Raw genomic sequence first — 27592 nt, forward strand, 5'->3', positions numbered from 1 at the left:
TATATATAATAATACATATATACACACACTACAATATTGTTTTAAATTTAATTCACTTCAAACTTTTATATAGGAAATTTGCTTCAGGTAGTATCAAAATATAAATTGTTATAGCTGTTGAGCTATACTTATTTCTTCAGTAATGTGATTATGATTTATATATGTATATGCACGTTAAATACTGTATTATAGAATGTCGCATTACATTTTACAATAAACTTAAAGAACTTATGCTGTTATTGGCACGCCACTGTCATATTTACAATATTTATTTTATAAATTAATAATGATTGTAATATGACACCTTTTCTCAAATTTTAATAGATCATATAAAATAAATAATAAATTGTTTATTATTTATATATGAAAATTTTTGCATATTCCAAACGTACATTACATACATATATATGTATGAGTAACATAAAAGTTCAATTAATTAAATTTTAATTTCACTTATCATATATGACATATCAATTGTGCAATTCTTGCAAAATAATTTTATATCTTTAATAATTTATTCTTAAATCGTCTGATTTTTTTTCTTTTATAAATATTTATAAAGCAAAATATGTTATAAATATTCCAAACTGCACACTACTCGTATTTTGAAATACGAACCTATGTATGTATGTATGTGGCATATATAAATATGCAAATAATTTAAAATCTAAGCATTTATACATAGACAATAGATTGCATTCTCATTCAAATATGGGAGGAATACAATATATATTTTAGAACACCCCAACTTATTGTTTTATGAATAAAATTTTCAACAAAAAACTCCTCTTCTTTTAATTTTTCCTAACAGAAAAATTTTTATACGCTTTCTACTCTAATAGAATTAAAAATACAAAATAAAAAAAATTTTTTATGATTCAAAATTTCATTTATTATTTTTGGCAAATAATTTTAGTGCAATATTTAGTGTGTAGCACAATGAATGCATTCAAGTAATAAATTAAAAATAAAAACTATAATTTTTTTTAAATAAAATTTCTAAACCATTTTGCATATGCAAAATGCAGTTTATATGAAATTCATAAAAACAAAAAAAAAATGTTCAACATTTTACTAAATTAAGAAGAGTATTAAGTAAAATGAAAACGCTTGCCACGTTTTCAATGTTGCAATTTTCGAAAATAAGTTATTTTATCGCATAAATGCAATTTTAAATTATTTTTTATTGTTTGTTAGTTTCGGCAATAAAACATTTTTCTATATCAATAATAATTTCATATTTTTGAAAAATATTTTTGATATTTTAGTTATTTATCAATTATAAATTAAATTTAGCGAAAATGCTTTTCAATTTTAAGTGCCACTTATAGACAACCGTGTTGCCATCAATTTGTAGATACGTGACTATTTGTACTCACTATTTGTACTCACAAAATTGAATTAAAATCGTTTCAATCTGATTTCAGTTCTTTAGTTTGTTGTTAAGTTGTGGAATGTTTACTTGAACATTTCTAAGAAATTATTCGGCCACTTGTAAATTAAATTTGCTCTAAAAAATAAAAATATTTGTAAATTATTTAAAAACCATAACCTCAAATAAGCTGTTATAAGTACTCAAAATAATTTTTATAGGAAACAATATGGGTTCGAACCCAGAAACAATTTGGCTAAAATACCGGTGCAATAATTATTGCGCTATTGGATATGGAATACACTGAGTGAATAATCTGTGAAAAATTTTTGATGTGTAAAGGCTGCCTAACGACAATGTAATATATAAGTCTAGTAACAACTTTGTTAAACGCCAAAGTAGCATCTACTAATAAAACTATTTTTTGAATTTCATAATTGTATTTATATAGATCTCAGGACATTTCATATATATTATTAAAATTAAAATGCGATAATTGCCAAAATTTCCTCGAGGGAAAGTTATAAGGACTTGTCACACACCATATTGGGACACAATACATCCTCACGGTCACGGTGCACTGCTACCCCATTTTAAATTTAAAAAATTTTAAAATTTTTATTTTGCTATTAGACTTATTTAATACTTAAAATTTTAAGATTAAATGGAAACAAATTTTCCAATAAATTATAATTATAGGATAAATCATATTTGAGTACAAAAAAACATATATGTAAATAAAAATAACAGAATTCTCCGAATTCTTAATTATTAATTTTTAAATTTTAACAAAAACAATAACAATTAAAGCACATAATAAAATAATACCAATTTGTTTTTTTTTATATCTTTAAATTATAATAATATTTAATTAGAAATTTATACAAAAACAAATTTTAATCCTATTAATTAAACATAATATAATTATCACATTTTCAAAACAATAACTGAACCATAAAATATAATAACTGGTCCATTGGTTCATTAAACATTTTATACTTTATGCGAGACGATTACTTTGTGTGCAATATTTAAAACACACGCATACGTATAAAAATTAATTTATGAATTAATTATAAGCACCCACCCAAACCGTCTATGTTTTAAGCCACACATGTATACCAATTAACATGCTATTAAGATTATTAAATTGTTTTCAAATATTTTTTATTTGAGTACAGTAAGTTGCCCAAATAAATTTGTATAAAGTCTGGAAATTTAATTGTTCACTTTTTAATTTTGTTTGTATTATTATTTAAAAATTTGGGTTAAAAACAAATTTCATAAGCAAATTACCGATGTCAATAAAAAAATTGTCTTTACAAAATATTTAAAAATAATTATTTTTAAATAGGCTGCATATTAAAATATTCTTACATTTTAACTTAATTTAAAATTATCAACCATAAATTTAAATATTATTATTAATTTTAAGACAGAAAGTTAACTAAAGCAATTATATCAAGTAATAATCAATATAGAGTCCTTATGTCAATATTCGAGTGGGAGAAACTTTGATTATAAAAAATCTGATGTATAGTCAGCACATATCCGACCGCAAGGTGTATATTCTTCTATTTGGGCACTGTCTCCTTTCAATCCAGTTTAGAAAAAGTGCTGAACTTAGAGCTAGGTGTGTTAATTTTGTACCATCCAAATATTCTGAAAAGTTCGCCATTTAGTTCCGGTAGCTTGCAGAACTCAAACTTGAATATATTTGTAATATATTTGAAATATAATAAATTTTTATCAAAATCAGTACAATTAAAATTAAGATATGTATACGCGTTCACAGGCAGCTCATAGATTGTAATCCAATAATTTTTGAAATATTTTACTGTTATAATTTTGATAATGTTTATTAGTAGTGTTAAACAATTTTTTAAAATAAATTAATAAAAATTGAATAACAAACTTAAAAAATACAAATTCAGTTTTCATTAGTTTCAATAAGTTACAACCTGAATATGACAATTAATAAATAATAATCATGACAGTGATCAATATCGTGACAGTAGTTTGAGAATCACATGACGTCATAGCAATGTATACAATTTTTAATTTATTTTTGATCTTAGTCTTCTAATTTATTTATTCATTTACTTAATAAAATATTTAAAATATAACAAATTATTGGCATATAATGTACGCATCCTGCCAAATAAAAAATAAAACAAAAAAAAAATAAATTAAAAAAAAATTCTTTTGATAAAATTCTTAATATTTCATAAAAGTAAGAAAATGTGAAAAAGAAAAATAAAACTCAAGATTAAGCCTACCACCTTGTATTTTTTGTATAAAATCCAAACAAATCACAAAATTTACTTTTTAATGAATAAAAAGTTTATTGAATATTTTTTTTTCATCAGAAAATAAAATATAAAAGTTAAAAGTACATGTAAAAGTAACAAAGAGAGGAAGAAATGTGAAAAAGAAAAATTTTTTTCCAAAAATAAACGATAAAACGATTTTTTCGTAACGAAATCAATAAAGTTTATTTAACTTATAAAACTTATTATTATCATTAAAATATTTTTGTTACTTCTAAAGATAATGTGCGTATAAAACGCAAAACTTTTTATTTGAGTTTTGACACTCTCTGTACATAATTAATTTTTTCATTCCTCATTTTTCGTGTAGGTATATTTTATAAGTTTACACGCATTAACTTTATCGTCATCCTCTCTATTACACTGATATTATTATGCACGTGTTACTTTATTTTGTTATACAGTAAATTTTTTCTTCTGTTTGAGAAAGTTAGTATATAAATTAAGTTAATACGAGTAGAAGTATGAGGATAATATAGAGTTACAAAGAATTCATTTTGAATTCATGAAAATCGGTTCAGCCGAACTTGTGACACACGCGTGCACACAGACCGATACCTCTCTCCATGCCTCGCGAGTGACGAAAGGAGATCTCAACCCCAAGTTCTATGGAGAAGACTCCCCACGACCCTCTCGTTCAGCTTGGATCCATCCGTGTAGATGTAAATTGAACCAGCCCAAATTTTGCCTTCGCTCCCCCAGGTTTGCCGTTTGCTAAAACTCCTCGCGAACGAACACGGGAGAGACATAGTCAATCCTCTGCGCCACATCCCCACCGGTTTCCATTATGTCAGCGTGACCCACAGGGTCGCCGAACTAATGTGATGCAGGCCTTAGGCGCACAGCCGATCCTGCTGCAATTTGCTTCCCAAGAATGTAAACTGGAAGAATATGAAAAGTACCTCGTGGGCCTATGTAGGAGTTGAACACAAGGCTCACTCAATGTACAGCAATACCACAATCTGGACCTTGCTTGCCAGTCCCATGTCGATAGACCTGCCCAGCGCAGGCCACCACGCTAGAACACCGTACATTAGCACAGATCTCACTACTGCGATGTAGAGCCAGTGAACCATGCCTGGTTCGGTGCCCCACCTCTTTCCAATGGCTGTCTTAAAGGAGAAGGAGAGCCCCGTTCCATTAAGTTTTGGCGGAACCAAACTCGGTATTTTGTACTTCCTGCTGAATATGGCAGGTACCGTCTTACAAAGATTCCCTTCCAACCCGCCGCAAGCGGCCCAGCCAGAGACAACATTAAGAGCTCTCTGACTCAACCCATTTAGGGCATGTAGGTGCTTTCCCGACACAGCTACCATAAATAATTATCTATAATCAAAAAATCTTAATATATAATAATTATCTATAATTAAAAAAACGAGAATTTTATTGAAGACAGGTTCTTAAAACTGGCTAAACTGACAAATGACATGCAGGAATAAAAATACTTCCAGTGGAGTTTTTCTCTCAGAAGCGATTTTGAGTGACAGTAATTTTTGATAGCTCAATAGCAAATCTGTAGTGCGCACAACACCAGCACAGATTTATCGATCCGCCGAAAAGTTTGTTTAACTATTATTTTTATTGGGTGAATGGGACAACGCCTTAAGTATAAATACAATAAGAAATATAAGCAATATGGCGAGCTATCTGTCTATTTCTAGAACCGATATATTTTACTGATAGCACAAAATTTTAATTTAATTATTAAATCAAAATTTAATTAATTAAACACTTTATTGTTTTAAAATTTCTACGAAAAAAAATTATTTATAAAACAAAATTCCTGTTAATTTTGTAATAAGTTTTTGGCCCCAATTGTAATTTAATTTCCTGAAAATTTATTAAAATAGTGTTTATTTTATATTTTTAAAAATATTTTTTACTAAAAAAAAAAAATTAATGATTTTTATAATTGAAAATATTATAAAGGAAGAAAAGTTTTTCCAAGTTAATTTTTTTTTAAGAAAAAAATTTTTTATTTATTTTTGTTTTTAATAATGTTGTGTTGTGTGATACTTAATAATTAATACTTTCATATTTTTGATAAAATATATTTATTTTATTTTAAATGTATATATGTATGTAGATCTAGAAATTTTTCCGTTTCTTGTATGTAGTTTGAAACTTTATTCATAATTAGCATATTAATTACTTTTGTTTTTATACAAAAATTTCTAACTTAAAAAAAAATTTTTTTAATTTTTTTTTGATATTTTATTGCTAATATTAAATTTTATATTGTATTTTAGTACCACCTCCACCTCCACCACCACCACCATCTAGTGGTATACCACCACCACCTCCACCACCTTTTGCACCACCTACTGATTTTGAAAGGAAGGAATTAACATCTAAACAGAAACAAACATTGGAAAAATTAAAGTAAGTATTTGAATTATGCTTGATTTTTTTAATTTCAAAGAGAATTGATAAAGTTCGACATATTATGTGTTAACCCATAATTGAGGAGTACCATCCACAGGTGTTCAAAAATTAATTCGTAATGGGTAACACAGCATAAATTTAAACATTCTCTTTATTTCAACACAGAAATTCTAATTCTGTAATTATAACCATTAAGTATTAGTCATAATCATAATTAAATATTAAAAAATTTAAAAATAACATAAACTATTACGAGTACTAATTTCATAAAATAATTTTCATATATGCTTTAATAATTTTCATATATAGTCAAATTAATCAAATTCATAAAAAATTAAAAGTTGTATAGAGAGCTATTGGACATTGATTTTATTCTTAAGTAACATCAAACAATTACCTCGCACTTTCAATTCAATCATGACAAGAACTACTAAATTCACTTTAGGCACAAGTTTAAGTATCGAATTCTGTCGGGGACTGAGGCCCTGCTATGATAAATTCGTACTATTTTATATAATTAAAATCTTAAATAATTTATTATAATATCAAATATGTATATATTTTGAAATTTATAAGACTTAGTCCGAATCTTTAAATGCAAAAATTCTACAAAAATTAAAAATTTCTTTATTTAGAATAGTTTTTTACATTTTTATTTACAATATAAGGGAAATTAAAAGTAAACCATTTAACTTGCTTTCTTCATAAATAATTTTTTCTTTAATTACAAAACAAAGGTAAGAGTGGCACATGAATATCAAACTTTTATTTAGATATAGTTAAAGATAAGATTTAAAATATTTAAACTGCAAATAGTTTAATATAGTTGAACGTCAGTTTTACAAAATTTCTCACAATATGAATATGTTACGTTAGAAAACTGTTTGTTATTATTTGCTTAACATTATTCAATCTGATAACCCGCATAATACTATGTCATTTTGTAAAATAAATTTTAATTACTGAAGTTCCCTAAATATACCATTTAATTCTGTTCTTTTTATATGGAGTGATCCTGTCCAAGTGCTATAACTGGCAAAGCGTGACACCTTTTTTTTTTTTCTCCACGGGGCCCGAAGCCCTTAGGCCCCACTCACGTCGACTCATAGGATCTTTTGTAATTCCCATCCCCCCTACATTAGCTCTATTTCTAGGCCCCTGACAAACCGCAGTATGGCAGCCACATCTACCTGCGAGATCCTCCCCGGGGTCACAAAGCCCCCCCCCCGAAGCATCTCAACCGCAGGCGAGCAACCGCCTCGCACTCACACAGTAAGTACTCCATGGTTTCGTTCTCCTCCACGCATAAACGGCAGACCTCATCCGCCACCCTGCCAATCCTTTTCAGGTGAACCCTCGAGAGGCTGTGTTCAGTGAGAACCCCCACTAATGTTCTCAAATTTGGATGACTCAGCAAGGTCAGACCCTGCCCCCCCCCAGTCCCAGGGGACGAGCAAATTTCTTAAAGTGCGACAGGCCCAGGCAGCTGTCCCAATGTTCAACTCTGGCCCGCTCCTCACCATTCACTGAGGGCACGCAAGACCGTTGTCTTGGGCACCCCAAAGCATGACTCGGTCCAATGAAGGGAGCCGCCGCTCCCTATCCGACAAGACCATCAGCTCTCTCATTCCCGTTCACTCCGTAGTGTCCCGGCACCCACATCAAGGTTATTTTTTTGTGCCTGGCCAGGACGCTAAGAGTATCAATGCATTCTTTCAACTGCCTGGATCAGACAAGAAGGCCCCGAGAACAACCCTACTGTCCGACATAATAAAAATCCTGCTCCTTCTCACACATTCCAGAGCACACAACTCTATGGCATATGTCTCAGCCTGAAATATCCATGGGCAGCGTCCGAGGGCCCTAGATATGCTTACGCCTTCACCGTACACACCCATGCCCACCCCTTTATTGGTTTTGGATCCATCCATATAAAAGAGGGCCAAGTTGTGATCCACCCCGTCCCAGATCCGCCTTTCAGCTAGATCCACAACGTATGGCCTCACTATGTTCCTCTCCCTCAGACCAAAGTCCAAGAGCATTCCCATGTCACGTAGGCCACCGATCTCCTCAATGATGCTTAGATGGCCCCTAAGATCACCCGGCTTTGGCTCCCTCTATTGCCTTATCCGCAGTTGCACTTTCATAGCCTCCCCCTTCAGGTGAATATGAAGCGGGGCCAAGCCCAGGAGTGCCTCTTTCGAGGTCGTTTGGCACGTCGAACAATTGTAATGTAGGTCAAGTAGACCACTTTAGGTTTAAGGCCCCACATTTTTCCATATAGCCTCGTCGAAGCCCATAGAGCCCGGGTGGCCCTAACTATAACTCCATCAAAATGAGGCCCCCAGTTTAGTCGTTGGTCTAGGATTACTCCCAGATACTTGACTTCCTTGGAAGGCTCAATGTTTGTGCCCCCCAGGAGCAACGGGTGCACACTAAATTTCCGCCGCCTAGTAAATGGTACAATGACTGTCTTTCCTGGGTTAATTCCAAGGCCCTCCACCTGCGCCCAGTCCCGTATTATGTTCAGGGCACCCTGCATTCGATCAGCTATGCAAGGGAGATTGGACCCCCCCCCCCCCCCTGCGGGCAACCACACATGGCCCGCACTTTAATTTTGGCGCCTCCCACCCTGGCGGCAATATTTCGGGAACCCAACATGGCCCCGATTTATCTCAAGGTGGGTGCCTCAATTCCCTTGCCTGCAACCGCCCTCATTATTGAATCAAAAGAGGTATTGTCGAAGGCTCCCTTAACATCTAGGAAGGCTGCAAGGGCTATCTGCTTGGCCTCCAGCGTCTTCCCTCTTATTGATACCTTTATTACTATGCATATCTTGCGGTGAGTAACTTGCGTACAATCAAACTTAATTATATCGTGTTGATGTTTCTTCTCTATGCGAAACAGTGATTTTTAATTGATCTGCTCAAACACTATTTTAATTGTATTGAATTATGTAAAAATGCAGCAACAATATAAAAATTAGCACGCGACAATTAATGTACAAAGTGAAATTTTTTTATAAAACAATACTTACATATACGTTTTGAAATTTACTTCTAACATACCCTCTAATAACATAATTGAAATATGATGACTTAACCTTATAAACATTTCGAATACATTTCTCAATTGCTTATAAAAGAAGCAATGAAGTATTCATTTAATGTACAATTCATGATTTTAATTGATATTTTTGCAGTTGTCTTTGAATGATCGTAAAATCATGCATGTTTTCCATATACATAAGTATGTATGTATATACATTAATATACGTACATATAGATATATAGAAAAACTGTAAGTTCATTTTTAAGAACTTCATAAATTACTGAATAATAGTTTAAGTGTCTTATACAATACATTATGTTTACACATATACAGTTATTTATATAACATATTGTTTATTTTATGTCAATTATCGTTTAAGTACTTGAAAATTTTGTTTAAAAAAATATTAAGTCATTGCGTAAGACTCATCACCACATACTGTTGTAAGAATTGAGACATTAAAAATTTTAATATAAAATTCGAAATCATAAATTTCTTGTTGTTTTCGAAAAAAAAATCCAATGTGTACATGAAACCAAAAGTAATTGCTAATAGTTTTGTTGTTATATCGGGTGTGGTGACGTATGAGATGATTCGGAACATTATTCACCTCATATACGACACTGTATTTCAGTTACGTATTTTGCTAAACGATGTAAAAGTTTTCAACAACATTCTAGTTGTGCTTCAGCCTAATTAGATTCATGTTATTGCAAAATACAGCAGCCTTTTCCCTTCAATATGCTTCAACATTTGCTTCCGGCAAAATTACTTGTTGGTAACCTCACGATTAGTTGTTAGAAAAAAATGTGCAAGCTAGAAAAATGTGGCCACAGTACGACTTTAAGAAATTGAGCGGACTCCGGTCGACGTTTCGCGAGAGTAGTCTATCATGATATTGCCCATTGAGGAAGCATCATTCCCCCTTATTGGGAACGTGACTTTAAAAACCAAATGATAGTTGTACCTACTTTCACATTCATCGTCTATAAACATGCTCATCTAATTTTATTTTATCATACTTGTTTCTCATAACGTCAACAATGCTTAAGAACACATTCCTTGAAGTTTTGATTTCGAATTGATCTCAACAATATTTGTTAATACCGAATTTTTTCAGTATTTAGCTTTTTACTGTAGTATACATGTAATATGCCTATATAATATCCATATAGAACATGTTACTATACTGAAAAACCAATACAGACTATACGAAAATCCCTTATTCAAAGAAGTTCCTATTTTTAGTTAGCATTCAAAATTAGAATCACTCCCACCTTAAATAATTGAGGACACGCTAGTGTTCTGTCCTGCCTGAAATCAATAATTTGTTTCCAGTTTTACTTTATTTTAACAATAGAGGGCTATACTTAAAAATTTCTGAACAATACAATACCCAATTTTTTTCCATTTCTTCTTTATATTTCAATTGTACAATATACTACTCCCGCATCACATATTCAATATTCATACAATAACATATTATTTTTAAATTCCACATAAAGAAAATTACTACCATATACTCGTAAATTGTCCATTATTATTTAATTTAGGAAATAATTAATTGAAAAGTCCAAATTTATGTTCACCAATTGGTTACTTCTATCCAAAAAAAAAGTCCATACTTATGCCTCAATCGTATGCATATATGTATATAAAAAAGATCTGATGCGCACAACATATCACCGATTTCATATTATACAGACAAGTGTACGAGCATGTTCTGTTAAATATTAAGAAATTTCTAAAACAAAATATTACTTAATTTACTTTGGCGGATGGGTTTGTTCGCTCTATAAATACCTTTTTACATTTCAAGAAGGTTAGTAACTTTAACCTTTTAAGTGCACACTTATTTTTTACGGACGTTGAGTGCACACATGTATCACTTTTGTCTCTTGTCCTTAAATTTGAAAAGAAAAGAGCTTAAATTTTTTATTTTTTAACATAATATCTCTGTATAATGAAAACACTTACAGTTTCTTTTATTCTCAAATTTTTCGCATTCGCTCTTGAGAGTTCAAAGTAAGCTAATTAGACAATTTACAAACGATCTCACTTTAAAAATATTGCTGGACAAAAGTGGAACATGTATGCACTCAAAAGTTTAACATATCTTGAAAAGTGCAACCTAATTTCTCAATATCAGCTCTTTTTCTGTAACTACTTCGATGCTACTTTACAAAAAAGTTTATTAAATAGTTTCAAAACCTACTCCAAATGAATTCATCTTATTCCTACAGTAGCTAAAGTGTCATTGATGTCACAGTATTTGTGATGTCACAAACGATCAAAATTTCACGGTATGTGAATTTTTTTGATACAATCACAATACCGTCCCATATGGTCGACAAAAAGAACAGCATGTATGTGAATGGTGCATAGACCATCATCATACGTGTATAAAGAGCGCAAATTGAATTTAAAAAAAGTAAATTTTTCTTTTAATTTTATTTTACGACTGACATTTTCTATCATTTTATTTAATTAAATTTAATTGAATTAAACTACGAGATTAGTTTTCTTCCTCTTTTTCTCCAATTTAATTCAAGTATAATGACCGCCTGTATTAAAAGTGAGTTTTTTATGCATGTATGTAGCCATAAGTATCTATAGTAATTTTAGGCTACTGGTCTGGTAGCTGTTTATTGTAAATACTTAAATTAAACCGCGATCTATTCATGCATAATTTTTTATCAGAGTAATTTTTGTAAGCAAACAGTAAAGTACAGAGCATATCAAAATAGAATAGGTACTCATTCGAAATAAATATAAAACAAAATTATAAGATTCAAAGCGGAAAAACAGCGAATCAGTCCTCCAACTGTTTTAAAAATATTTTCTTTTTTTTTTTTTTGGTCAGACGAAGAAATCGTGCGCGCGGGTAAATTAAAAGTTTTTGTACTAAAAACTATTTATTTCTTTATAAACTACACTAAAAATGACAGACATACATACATACATACATATGCACATTATGTGTATTTAAATGTGTGTATGTACATACAATATTACGATAAAAAAATTTTTATTGTTTATCGTAAAAAAAAGCTTCTTATTACTCTGCACTATGTCTACTGTGACTACAATCTAAAGCTACTAGAGTGAGAAGCTATTTTTGAATTATTTTGTTTGAATACTTAGTTTACGTCGGCCGTGATTGAGAAAATACAAAAAAAAATTTTTTTTCTTCAATATTGTGGACTTATTGCACATTTTTCTGTGCTTTTGCTTTAATTTTAATTTTAATCACTTTTATTTTTTGTATTATTATTGTTTTTTTTTTGTTGTTGTTATGAATTTTAAATAAAATTTTGCAAAAGCTAAAAAATTTATTGAATGGAAAATTTATGAAAAAGAAAGAAGAACAAAAATTCGGGGAAAATAATTAAGTATTTGCATAATTTCCAAAAATAATTTTCTTTACACGTTTATAATAAAAGTAAAAATTAAAATAAATTATAAGAAAATTTTCTAATATTTTGTGGTAAAGAGCGTGTTCTTCACAAATTCGTTATTAAAGTAATTAGTGTAAATTTTTTTTCTACAAAATAGAAGTGAAAAATTTTCAAAAGAAAATATGAAAAAGATTCCGTGTTGTTTACCATAGTACCGTTATGACACAACTTTATTTTAAATAATAAAAAGTTTCGAAATGAAATTTTTAAAATATTTCTAAGAAAAGCTTAAGGATAACAGAGGACTGCTTATAATTTTAATTTGAAAGGAGCAGTTCTCTGTTATCTTTAGACTTTTTGAAATTCTATCAAATTATAAAGCTATGAAGCTATCAACCTAATGAATACTTTTGTACATATATATGTACATATGTTGTATATGATGATTCACAAAATCGCCGTAAACCGGAACGTACGTATATTTTTGTCTTGTCATTAATAAAAAATGTCAAAATTCATAAATCAACTCTCATATCTTGCATAAAATCTTAATTTAAAATAAATTTATTAAAAAACAAAATATTGTAAACAAGCTTTGAGAATTTAAATCTTTGAAAATTTTTGCCACACATATAATGCACATCCGTATGTCATATAACAATTGTTTACGTGCATTCAAAATAGTTTAAATTCATATCTATTTATGTATTTGCACACATGCCAGTAAAATTCATTTACAATTTCTGTATAGAATTCAAATAAATTTGTTGAAAAATTAATAAAGTATGTATGTAATTGTATAAGTTTTTATTAGTAATTATTTATTAATAAACAATAATAATAATAATTATTGACCTACTTGAGTAATTTTACTTAAAAGGTCATACTCAATGTATAATGTTTTGCAAAAAAAAAAAATTTTTATATCATTTTACCATTTTAACCAAACTTTTTTATATTATTTATTGTAAACAAAATGAAGTATAAGTTATTGTTAAATATTAAGAGTTTCGAATGCAGTAAAGAATGTGTTCGGCGAAATTTAATTTCTATAAGAAAAATATAAACTTTTTTGTTAAAGCGTAATTTATTTTTTAGAAGTCAAAATGCGCTCCAAAATTAAAATTAAAATTTATGATGTATGGATTTCATACATGAAGCTTCACATTCAGTTACGCTCACATTTTATTACAGTTGTGTTCCATCAAATTGGCAAATAGAATTCTACTACCTTGTCAATCATTATTTTCATTACAATCAAAAGAAAATATTGAAAACAAAAATTCAATTTGAATTCAAGCACAAAAGAAAAACAAAAAGTGCAAACATCAACATAACATAAGCGTGTGTAAACTGATAAGCGCATGCAGTTATGTAAAATATACGCTGATACGCGTTATATTTTTAAATACACCTTTGAATATTTAATTGTGAACACAAAATTATGCAAATTTTCATAAGTAATAGTTTTTTTAAATAAACTTAATTCAGTTATTGTTTTATGCAATACAATAACATGTGGAATTAACTGCACATGTAATGTTAATACGATGTTAATACGATACACATGTGGAATTGTATGTTATTCAATGTACTAGAATTTTGGCACTTAACATGACATACAATATATTAAAAGCATGTAAGAATATGTATACAGTGCTAAAGCAACTATTTTATTCAATATAGAATACGATTAAAATAATTAATTACAACAATATTATTTAATAGATTTGACCATATCAGTTATTGTCACAAAAATGTCAAATTTGATTGACATTCAATTGACTTTATTATAATAGCAATATGTTTAAGCAAATATTAATGTAACATAGAGTTATAAGTATGCGCTAGGTTCAATAAATTGAAATAAAAAATTGCTATACGTTTTTGTTATACTCGTACGTAACTTGAAAAATTCAACATTTATATAAAATAATTGACAAAATTTTAATGACAGTTTAATTCTGAATGACGTATGGTTGTCAAAAACGAAAATAATTTATTATTTAAAATTATAATAATTAGTATTGTGCTTTAATTATATATTATGGATTGTTAAATATCGTAATATATGAAAAGTAATAAATATTCTAATTAAGGTTACCATACGTATATATATGTGAAACGGGCGTGTAATAAGTTGAACAAAGAGTATATATATATATATACATTGGAAGCGTCCAACAAATTTTAAATTAAATATATAATAATGAAAAATTTTACTTGCTCCTTTTATGTAGCGTAAAAAAAATTAAACACTTTTATGAACACCAGCCTATACAGAGAGGTAATTGAAAGGAATTGTAACAAATATTTATTCCGGTAGATGGATTTATATTTCAATATATTCATCCATATATTCACTAATCCATTTTTTACTATTCGTAAGCCACAAATTTCTAATTAATTGCCAATTTTAAGAAATGAATTGATTGATATAGAATTAAAATTTTGTACCTACATACTTTCAATTTCGACTATTTATTTTAATAAACTGGTAAGCCTATTTTCATACTTTAATAGCTGCTGTTCATAATATGGAATATTGAATTTTCAATGACGCATTCATTTAAAAAGAAAAAGAATATGAAAATTTATTTCATGTTGAAAACATTTTGAAATAAAATTCATATTTATTTATATTTATTACCTACATAGGTATAAAATATATACCTACATATATATTTTATTATCTATATCGTTAAATACGAAAAATCTACACCTTAAAATAGGGCTAATAACTTTGTTAATCAATCAATTTAAATATTTAACAAAATTTTAGGTGAAAAAATATTTTTTTGAATAAAATTAAAAAATTATTTTGTTAAATGGTTTTTATTTTTTTTATTTTCTATATTCCCATTGTACTCGTACATGGCGCGTTTATTTTATTTATTGATGATTATTAAAAGGGCAGCATTTATTGATTTTTTTTTTCTATAATGATCGCTAATGCGATATTCCCCTTTCACACTCCTCTCTCAAACAGGTGTTTAATATAAAATTAAAAATATTTTTTACCAAACAAGGTTATTTTTAACCTGTTGTTGTTATCGTCATCTATTCCAAATGTGAAATTAATTTTATCCAAAAGCGTTTTTTTACCTTTATATTGTATAGCAGACGGTTTATTTGACAGATGCAATCAGTATTAAATTTTTTAATGGTCTGTTCATTTTTTTTTTGTTTATAATGATGAAATATTTTTGTAGTTTTTTTTCGACATTTTTTTTTTTTTTGTGTAGCAAAAGCTCAATTTCTAAATGATATTTAATTCGTTAAGCTAATTTGTATTGTTAATTTTCAAATCTTATAAACTTGCTTACGAGAAAAAAAAAATAAATCATCATTATTATTTATTTGAATTGAATTTAATTTCCTTAAATATTTTAGTTTTGGAGATTATTGGAAAATTTTGAAATATTTTATACAAATAGAGTGGCCAATATTAGCGTATACGCCAATAAGATAACAGCACTTTTCCGGTAAAATGAATGATTGCTTAAACAACAAAACACTTTAAAACAAAAGTCTTCTTTGTTTTTGGAAACTCATTTAACACCTGTTATTGACAAAACTATGAGAGGCTGAAGAAAATATTGATTTTTTACTTCTCGTAAAAATCCTCCATACACTCAAATTCTCACTTTCAATTGTTCTTTTTCGAAAACTAAAGGTTAGATATAACTGCTTCTAAAAAACAAAAATAAAGATTTATAAATTATCTTTAAAATAAGTAGTGACTAATGGTTACTCTATATTGCACAACTTCGAACTTATTAGCATTTATTTATATGAAAAAAAATTTGGGGCCGACTTTTTTTTAACAGACTGTACCTCGAAAAAAGAGTTTTTACTGAAAATTTATCAAAGTATCCTCCCTGAATTTAATTGCGATTTTATGTGAAACACCCTGTATAATAGTATCATAACACTATTCTAACACCACAATTAATGTTATAAATATTTTTATGCCAAATTTTAAGTAGTTTGCTACCAAATCAAAATATGCACACTCAAAATAACTACTCTAGAAGATTTAAAATAATTTATTGATTGTCCAACACTATTGAATAAAATATTTTAAAAATTTTTTTCTCTATTAAATTCACTTTTTTTTGTAAAACATTTAAATAATTAAAAAAACAAAATCAACGAATAAAAGTGAAAAAAAGCTAAAACAAAAAAAATTTCCATAATCCATAATGATTACATTTTTTAATATGCACAAATGTTTTTTTTTAAATACCTTTGAATATCACGCGATTGTATATAAATTTTAAACACACAAATAGCTTTATATGCACATACACACGTACGTGTACATACAACATTTTCCCCTATTCGTCATGCATAATAATAAAGGTGCATCATGATGATTATATTACGATTGTTGGATTGTTGTTTTGTATATCGTAAAAAACGCGAATAAAGAATTTACTTTTTTTTTTATCGTCAAAAGAAAATAGAAAAAAGAAGAGAGAAAAAGCTTTTAACAAAAAAAAATTAATTTGCAAAACGGTGTGTCGTCATCACTTTTAATTTTTTTTTTTTTAATATTTTAAATTGTTATACACACACATGTTTACATAATTATTTACGTTTATTCTTTTATTTACGTCTATAATAAAATATTATGTAAAGTTTTGTGTAGTTTTGGCTCATTTTTTTTTCAGTGTTTAATTTATTAAGTTCAAAACAAAAGCTTAGTAAAATTTTGTAACAAAATTACTGAAAATTTTTTAATGACTCATAAATATATTTTTAAAATTACTGACTCTAGAGCATAAAAACTGTTTTATTATTACTTCACTGATTGCTTTTGCATACAATAAGTAAGAGGGGTTATGTGATTGCACCAAATTTCGTATATCGACTTTTTGGTAGAAACTTTCATCTCCACAGAAGGGAAGCGTAAATTAACTATTTTTAGCGAAATTTCGGTTCGTCCATGTGTTGGCCAGTTAGCCTGTCGTCATTCAACCTGCGTATGTATTTGTGAATCTCAACTTCGGCTGAACCGATTTTGATAACTGCGACTATGTCAGGCGACAAAAAATTCACCTTTGCTACAGACCTCTTTTTCATTTTGATCATATATTTAAGAAAATATTCAACAGATTAACATGAAATGTTATAACATAGGCAAAGCTTCAATAAATGACAAGGCCGGTAAATTAATAAAAATCTTAATATAGCTGAAATTTTTTACGTTACACATAATTTACGTTACAAGAATTCAATTTCTTTTTTTTAGTTTTTAACGAATTTTACTTAGAATATGAAAAGTAAAACCTAATTACGACATGCTCTATATTTAAACGTTTTATTTGAAAATTTACTCTCAGTATACTTTTTTGTTTATTTCGTCATTTACTACATTTTTGCTTCACTCAACCGAATATTTTATTTACAAAATTAATATAAGTAGAAATAATTACAACTTTCTAATTTCTAATATAAAACAAGTACGAGTACTTAAACCGAGCAATGACCAAAAAATACAAGTAGCATGAAATCAAGCCAAAAATTTATTGAAATAATGCAATCAATGAACAAAATTAATTTTACTATATTAGCAAATTTGGTAACTTACATTTTATACCGATTAATTAAAATAAATTAAAGAAATTCACCAAAAAAATAGATAATCGCCAAATGGGCACTCCATTTTCATAAATTAGCTATTGTAAATTTTATTGTAAATTTTCTGAGGTTAAAATGGTGTTATGTTTATACAAAAACACTTTTAAAAAGCACCTCTAGCGTACTTAACACCTTAACTACTTTATATTTAGAATTAAATTGCATTTGTTATGCAATACAGGGTGATGATATAAACATTAGTTGTTTCTGTTTCATACGTTTACCTTATTATTATAAGATTAAGAGCATGAAATTAATATTCCAATGTTTGTGCTCTAAATCAAATCACTAAGTGATAGTGATATCGTAAAAATTCCAAAAATATCACCATAAACATGAATCATTTGTATAAAATGATTTGCGTCTACCTTTCAGTAATTCGATACTCAAAATAATTTAATGTTCCTAACGTTGTAATCGTTGTCGACTCACTCGATCACCCTGTATTTTAAAATTTAAATCACATATTGATTAGATAAAGAAAACTCTTTTATCGTATAACCCACAAGAAATTCTTATACTTATGTATGTGGATACGTGATTGAAATGATTATTTTCTATGCAATATGAAACAATGCCCGAAAGCTTAAAATGTTATTCTTAAATACATTTAAGATAATAAATGTTTCTTGGAACTTAAATGATGCAATATTTCTATTAGGTGTTGGTTAATTTTAAAAAACAAAAAAACAGATTTTTTTAATTGTACTTGAAGTTGGGCGTTCTTATACAATTTTTAATATTTTTTTATTTTTTCTTTCGCCTAAAGGCAACAAATATATTAATAATTTTTCGTACATATAACGTATTATGTATTTTTAATTGATCTAAATTATCTTGATTAGTCTATTATTATTTAACACCAATTTGTTGTCCATATATATATAAAGACTGTTATGCTCAAATTAATCTCTCTTATGTTATGAAGAATGGAGTATTTTAATTGTAATCTATAACATACACCAATATTTCTTGCATTATGAGAAAATATATATCCAATAAGAGTGGAACGAATTACTATAATTGATCAGTTCCAACTACCTTTAATATTACGTATTGATACTACTGTATGATACTAAAAATTTAGTATGAATGAAGCAAAATTGAAAATTTTTTAAATAACCTGTGTCTTACAAGTCACCCCATTACAATGTTGCACAAGTTATCAGAAGTTTAAATAAGAAATCGTGAAATTTGGTTATAGAACAGAAGACTGATTTATTGAATAAAAAATAGAAAAATAAAGGGCAAAGAAGGTCAATTAAAATTGAAAACACGTTTTTAAATATTATCTAGGCCAAAAAGAAATAATTCTAATTCTCCTCACAAAATCGCATTTTTTTCGTTTCATACACTTCTTTTAGATTTTCTTACTTTTTAAAAAAATAAAATATAAAATTTACCTATATAAGAAAAAAAAAATTTCAAAGTTATTTTCAATAAATGAAATTAAAAAGTTTAGAGAAAAAAAAAAGATCTTTCAAAAAAATATTTATTTTAAACCCACCCTCATTAATGCAAAGCATTTCTTTTTAGGTCCTGTAAAGTTTTTATTTCTATTTTTATTTTTATTACTTTTTTTTTCGGAAACTTAACAGACCGAAGGATTTTAATAAGAATTTCATTTTATCTTTTTCAAAAAAAAAAAAAGCCCCTACACCAAACTTACTAAAAATTCTTGTCAAACAAAATATTAAAATTCTTAAGATAAACGAGTGCCCAAGATATAAAAAAAAATCAGTGCTTTCATTAAAAATAAACAAGTAAAAACGTTTCAGTCGGTATAAACCGATTGAATTATACCCTGCACCTTTCGTTGTTGTATAGCAATTACTCAAACCTGTGAAACCATTCTATAGAAACTTTACGGATATGTTTGGCCTATAACAGACACACAACTGCCAAGTTTCATGAATCTGACTTTATTATTTTTCCAAATATTTAAAATTAGCTTTTGGAGTTGTATGGCAGCCACCCGAACCGGTGCAGCTATCGCATTAAAATTTTTAGAGCATATATAGAATATAATTGGACACATGTATACAAAATTTTATATTTGTACCTTTATTAGTTTTTGAAATATTTAAAATAAACTTTTTGAGTTGTGTGGCAGCTACCCGAACCTGTCAAGCAATTTCACTAAAACTTCGCAAATATATCTGATCTATAATTGGACACACAACTGCTAAGTTTCATGAATCTAACTTTTTTATTTTTCCAAATATTTAAAATAAGCTTTTGGACTTGTATGGGAGCTTCTCGAACCTACCAAGCAATTCCACCAAAACTTCAGAAATATCTTTGACCTATAATTGGACACACGATTGCCAAGTTTTATGAATCTGGCTTTATTATTTTTCCAAATATTTAAAATAAGCTTTTGGGCTTGTATGGGAGCCACTCGAACCTGTCAAGGGATTCCACCAAAACTTCAGAAATATCTTTGACCTATAATTGGACACACAACTGCCAAGTTTCATGAATCTGACTTTATTATTCTTCCAAATATTTAAAATTAGTTTCTGGAATTGTATGGCAGGTACCCGAACCTGTAGAGCAATTCCACTAAAACTTCAGAAATATATCTGACCTATAATTGGACACATGACTGCCAAGTTTCATGAATCTGACTTTATTATTTTGCCGAATATAAAAAATTTGCTTTTGGAGTTGTATGGCAGCCACCCGAACCGGTGCAGCTATCCCATTATAATTTTTAGAGCATATGTAGAATATAATTGGACACATGTATACAAAATTTTATATTTGTACCTTTATTAGTTTTTGAAATATTTAAAATAAACTCTTTGAGTTGTATGGCAGCTACCCGAACTCGTTGTCGGAATTAGTCCAATAACAATAGGGTTCGTCCTTGGCACAAAAGAAACAACTTGTGAAAGTTTGGTGTCGATTGCATTATTCGTTTTTGAGTTATCGTGCGATCGGACGGACGGACGGACGGACGGACGGACGGACATGTCTAAATCGACGCAGAATTTTACGCTGAGCAAGAATATATATATATGTCCATACCGCAGATGACTCCTTCAAGTAGTTACAAACTCCATACCAAAGTTAATATACCCTTCACGAAGTGCAGGGTATAAAAAAAGAGCTAAAGGAGTTAAACAAAGAAACGATTACTATAAATCTGTTTCATCAGACCAAAAATTTTGATTTGAAGAACAAACAAAGAGTTGGAGAAAAAACCGGCTGATAAATCACTTACTCAGAAATCTGGAAGTCACTGGTTTGAATTTAGTTTGTTTTTAACAGGATTTTTTTTTAATTTTTTTGCTTTTAAACTTATTTCCTTAGTTTCCTTACATCATTAGTTTCTGCGGTTATATCTACACTCTTAAAATATATTTTATAATTAATTTCTCCTTAAGATTCGTTTGTGCCTAGATATGTATGGCATTTGATGACTACTTACTGACTTTATACCCCGAACTAAACTTCAAAGATTATCATTGATGCGGCGTTATATCCAACAACAACAGTGGCCAATATCTTGTAAAAGTTACTAAATTCTATTTCTAAAAATATTCTAGACATTTATGTATGAGTTCTATTATTTTATCCAAATTTAAAAAGTTATATCTAATTTCACTATTCCGAATAAATACTAGTTTAAGTACGAATACAATAGTCAAAATGGAGTAATTTTTTTTGTAAATCAAGACGTTACTATGTGAATTCCCATTAATGTTTAAATTTTTACAGCTCACTTCAGCAGATTAAATTTGTCTTGTCATTTATGAAAATCATAATTCATCTGTCATCAATAACTCAGTTCAACTCAATAGCTTCAATAACCAATTCATCGCTTACTGCTTTATAAAGAATTAAAATCGTATGGGTCATCAATAATCGAACAATTGTTTACATTGCAATCGCAAGCTTTAGCTCTAAAGAAACTCTAGTACATCTTAAAACGGAGCATCATAATATCAACCGTTTAGAATAACATTTTTCATTTATTTTCTCATCCATCCTCTCTTGACCATAATATTATTTGCATTTTGAATCCTCATGACACAATAATCGTTATTTTTATTAAAGATTTTTTTTTTTGAATAAAATTTCCAAATTACTTTTTCCTTATCAACAAATTCAATACAAATCAATGAATTGAAAAAGTTTAACCAAATAAATACAAGAAAATGAATGAAAAACAAAAAAAAAATCTTTAAATCTTGACTGGCATTAAAATTTAATGTTGAAAACTTTTTTTTTATAATTTTGATAAAAGAAATCATACCACAACGTATAAAAAAAAATTTAATAATGTTTGCTTTCTAAATATAAAAAATTTTTTATATTTTTATCAATTCTCTTTGCAAAAAGCAAAGAGTGCCGATATTTTTGGAATTTTTCAAAATTATGTTTTCTTTTTGTTTGGTTATGGTTGTTTGTTTATTTTAAATGTTGTGAATTATGTTTTCTTTTATTAAAGGTCAAGACCAAGGAAGAGACCAGACTGGTCAGATATGATGAAGGAGGTTGAAAGAGGAAAAAAATTAAAGCATGTTGAATGTAATGACAGGTAAGACTTTAAAAAAAAATTTTCTATTAAAAATTTATGCTACCGTTTTGTATTAAAATACCGCTATTTATTAAAATAATTGAACAATGAAAAATATAAAATTAAATGGTCAAGTCGATCTCTTATATACAAAAAAAACAAAAATTATTTGAAAAGTTTTTCAATCGTAAATTATTTTACAATCATTGTAGGTGTTGTCTTAAAAAATGTATTTTATATGAAAACACTTTGAGATTTACAAAAAAAAAAAATTCCATCACGGCCAAAAGATTCGCCTACAGATTCATCAAATTGTTTTAAAAAAATGTCGCTTTTAATGGATGCAATCAAATACAAGTTGAAAACAGAATAAGAATCATTATTCACGACGAAATGTCAAAATTCAAACATAATACACTTACATACACATATAAATGAGATTGCCCAGAATCAGGCCAATTTGATTACTGGCTGTACAATAGTCTTAATTCCTATTTTACGACTGCCAATTTTTTTTGGCATCATCTATTTCCATGCGTGTATGGTGTTATGTATATGCAAAAATACTGAACAGTTGATTTTGACATCTCGCCTGTTAACGACAGAAATCATCCGCCGTTGCCGTTCACTGCTTTAGTTTTGTTTTTACAATAAATAATAGTGTGAATAAGCCAGAATGAGAAAATATAAAAAAGTGAGAATATCTTAAGTTGACTTCCTGTTGACTTTATGATACCCGTGAAATGAAATGATGGTTGCGAGTTGCATATCCGAACTGCCAATTGAATTTGGTATACAATGTCGAATATATATGTAATTTTGTTGAAATATATAATTACATCCTCGACTAAAGTTCGTATGAAATTTGACTGCTGCGAACTTATATTAAGATACATGACTTGCAATTTATTAAATTTATTTGTTTAAATTAATTTGTTACTATAACATTTGTGCAAAATGTTAGCAAATTAAAAGAAAAGAATATTTTATTTTATTATATATGCATATATATTAACCCATTTGGGCTTAAGCAATTTTTATCCATTATATTACGAAAAACAATCATTTACATAATGTTTTATAGAAAAATCAAAGGATTTACATTTTGATATAATTTCTATGATTTTTTGGAAAAATATGATATTGTTTAAAAGGACTGAATGGGTTAATAAGTATTTTAAACGAAGAGTCCCAAATCGTTCTTATTAAAAATTTATTTAAATTTAAATATTCGACCAATTCAAAAGACCATAATAACAAAGATGAAAGAATAATTTTGTTATTTTTTCCTCTTTTTCAAAGGATAACTCAATTTCTGTTTAATCAACAGTAAAATAAGAAAAAAATGGAAGGTGTTATAACAATTATAATAAAAACTCAAAATTTTGCAATTTAATATTTGTTAATAACAATAGCTAAATAAATTCTAAGAACTAATGAATAATAAGAAGGAAAATTAATAAAAATAAAATTTAGAAATAAAAAAAAAACATCAAAGAAAAATTAGATCCAAATTGTAAAGTTAAAATTTGAAATGTATGTACACTTATAGTTCAAAAGATGATCAATAAATAATTGATGCGAAAAATATAATTCAGTCTAGACGTAACATCATACATTCATACTTATATTTTCATTTTTAGATATTCCACAATTTCCATTTAAATACCAAAATTGTTATAAGTACATAAAGTAATTCTATAAAATTGAAATCTGCATTGACTCTCACCATTTTGTCAAAATGAAGAAACCATAATTTAATTTTAAATATTTAATCCTTATTAGAATTGCGTCAATAACATTTAAGACATACTTTCATTCTATAAAATTTAGCAAATTTCGATGGTTACCTTACCGGGATTTGGTATATTCGGCATTTTACTTATAACCGCAAATTGCTTTCACAAATTTCGCGTACACTTTTCGAGTACTTTATAATAAGTGACAGAGAAATTTATTACTTTTGTTTACATTTGTATTAACACTCAAGTACTCGTATAGGGTTTAATTCAAAACGATTTTTTATTATCCACCAATTTAAGAGGATTAAAAAGCACTCATGAAAAAAATTATAAATCATAGATTTTTGAAGGGATTGTTTATATTCACCTATTGAAAAAAAAATTCTCAAGAATTCAAATATATGTACGTTTAATTCGCAAGATAGTTGACAGAAATACTTGAACATATTTATTTCAGTGGATAGCCTCACACTCTTAATATTTTCATTAAGGTAATATAAGATTGCGATGTTGACGTGACAGCACAATTCGAACCAAAAAATTGAATAGAATTTATTATACGTGCCGATTTAGTACCAGATAACCTTTCTTACATACTCGTATACTTTGTCAACAAATTTAAATTTTTTATAGGCCAAACCACCTAAAATCTCCCTTCTATTGTGAGACCATTCACAAACCGAGGATTATACGTGATTTCTGTGTGACGTCGGCATGTTGAAATTGAAATGATAAATTATATATAAATAATTTATTCACCTATAACAAGAAAATAAGATATGAAGGCCTGCTTTTTTATAAAATGATACTCTTTTATTTATTTAATTGAATATTCCAGTAATTTTCCTAGATTTCTCTAGCTGCATATTTATCTGATCTCTCCACTTTAATTTATTATCTATTATAACTCCTTATAGAGAGACTTATAATTGTTACCAATTTGTCATTTTGTACCATTGTAATTTATGACGATAATATCTGTTAGTTTCTTTTAGAAAATCATCAAAAAAATTGATCTTTCTAGTAATGATATAAGGAACTTATGCAACTACATCCCGCCATTTACTTTTCATAAGTTCTCATTTACATCTTCCCCCCAAATTTTTAAAGTGAATGCCGAGGAATAAACAATCGCAAGTTCATCTCAAATGTAAATGGTTTTCAATGCACCTTTAAATTTATGAGGTTGCTGATTTAGTAAGAAAAACAGTTCCTAAAAAAATTCCTGTATTACATCAAAATTAATATTATTTAACTTACTTCTAACACGACCACACTCCGTATACTGCGTTCTATTTGAGAAGCAACTGCTGAGCCATTCGTGTTCCTTGCCCTTTATACCAACTTATGATCTATTGTGTCAAATGTCTTCTTGACATCAACTACTAACAATACAATTCTGATCTACATACTTATTTAAAAAAATTTTCTTTTTTTTTTCAAATCGCTTGAATAAAATTACCTTTATTATCTTATTATCAATTATTTACTATTCTTGACCTTAGCACAATCCCACTAAATAAATATTTTCCTGTATTTATACATTCTAGTTACAAATATATGTGCATATATACAAAAAATTTACATACTATAGAATTTTCTTAATTGCATTCGACATAAAAAATAACAACCACTGAAAATTCAATAGAATTGCAAATATTTGATTTTAAGAATTCATTGGTAAATTTTCCTTTGAAATTGACATTAAAGTCAGTTCATTATTTAATATATATATAAACATTACTGTAATATAAATTACACATACATATATATATACATTTGTATTATATACATATATTGATAATAAATATGTAAGTTTGGTAAATAATAAGTTAAAAGTAATTTTTTATTATAAATTTTCGCGCACTGCAAAGCAATATTAGCAGTAGTCGTCAGAATTTAACTGCGATTTTATAAAACTTTGTTCAAAAGAAATTAATAATTTTTTTTATCGTATAAATGTATGTGTGTACATATCTATAAAATATAAAATTTCTGTTTAATATATCACCTGATAAAAGATCAAGATAAGAAACACGTCATATTCAAGATAATGTGACGTTTTCCTATGAGACCTTTTAAAAGAGAAAAAGCATACGAAAATTTTAAGAGAGAGAGGCTGTAAGAAATTTTCTTCGAGTGGTTTGCAACAAAGATTAATTTGTGTATGAAATGTAACTACATATATTTCTATTTTGAACGGGGTATAGAATTTTGGAAAGGATGTAAAGAGCACCGTACAGAGACGAGATGGAAAATGTAAGGAGAACCGACAACTTCGCTGGAAATTTACTAAAAAAGGACCTATTCAATTATTTCAGTGCTATTAAAACAAAACCTAAGAATTTCCAGGAAAGCAACTTTTTTCATTAACAAATTAAATTTCCAACAAAACCTAAGAATTTCCAGGAAAGCAACTTTTTTCATTAACAAATTAAATTTCCAACAAAACCTAAGAATTTCCAGGAAAGCAACTTTTTTTATTAACAAATTAAATTTCCCACAATAATGCAGGAGATTTATTTTATAACTGCACTGTAATTTTTACATTACATATGTATGTATGTATATGAAAAAGCAAGAAAAATAAAAATTATACTGCAGTCTATAAATTTGTACAAATTTGTGTGTCACTTCAAAGTGGCGGTAAAAGAAAAATTATTCATTTTTTTTTCTATTTGTCTACATTAAAACTTGCATTTTGTATGGCAAGCAAAAAAAAACTGGATTGTATATGTACTCATAATTATATTTGTCATATTATTATATTTTTAATAATTATATATATTTATACATACACATATTTATAACTGCACTTATAAGGTCATTATTTCATAAGCTTATACATACACAAATGTACATAATATACAAATATTATTTAATAGTTGGTTAAGATTTAATAAGTATGTAAACGCTATAATAAATTTAAATAGATATGAACAGATAAAGGTTAGTTATGCGATAAAATTGAATAAATCACAACTAAGATTAAATTTTTAGTGAATTTATTCAATAACATTGAAAATTGTGATTATAATTTCTTTTAAAGTTGGGTGTTTACATAATTACACCACTTTGGGAAGGTGTCAAATTTTTGTCCACACTATACGATATTCATATCGATTAGTACTATTTGTATC

The 27592-nt window shown here is 27.9% G+C and overlaps 1 protein-coding gene across 7 annotated transcripts in view; it reads left to right on the forward strand.

Annotated features, from left to right (window-relative positions):
* Nucleotides 1-27592, forward strand: part of LOC129607919 (probable WRKY transcription factor protein 1) — a 139523-nt gene that overhangs the window by 83360 nt on the left and 28571 nt on the right. For all 7 annotated transcript variants that reach the window (XM_055519173.1, XM_055519179.1, XM_055519176.1 and 4 more), the window contains 2 exons: nt 5952-6084; nt 22642-22731. In XM_055519173.1, coding sequence (XP_055375148.1) covers nt 5952-6084; nt 22642-22731 — 223 coding nt within the window. The remainder of the gene's footprint in view (nt 1-5951; nt 6085-22641; nt 22732-27592) is intronic.

Source organism: Condylostylus longicornis, unplaced genomic scaffold, assembly GCF_029603195.1.
Source record: "Condylostylus longicornis isolate FDR11 unplaced genomic scaffold, ASM2960319v2 ptg000030l, whole genome shotgun sequence".
Lineage (NCBI taxonomy): Eukaryota > Metazoa > Arthropoda > Insecta > Diptera > Dolichopodidae > Condylostylus > Condylostylus longicornis.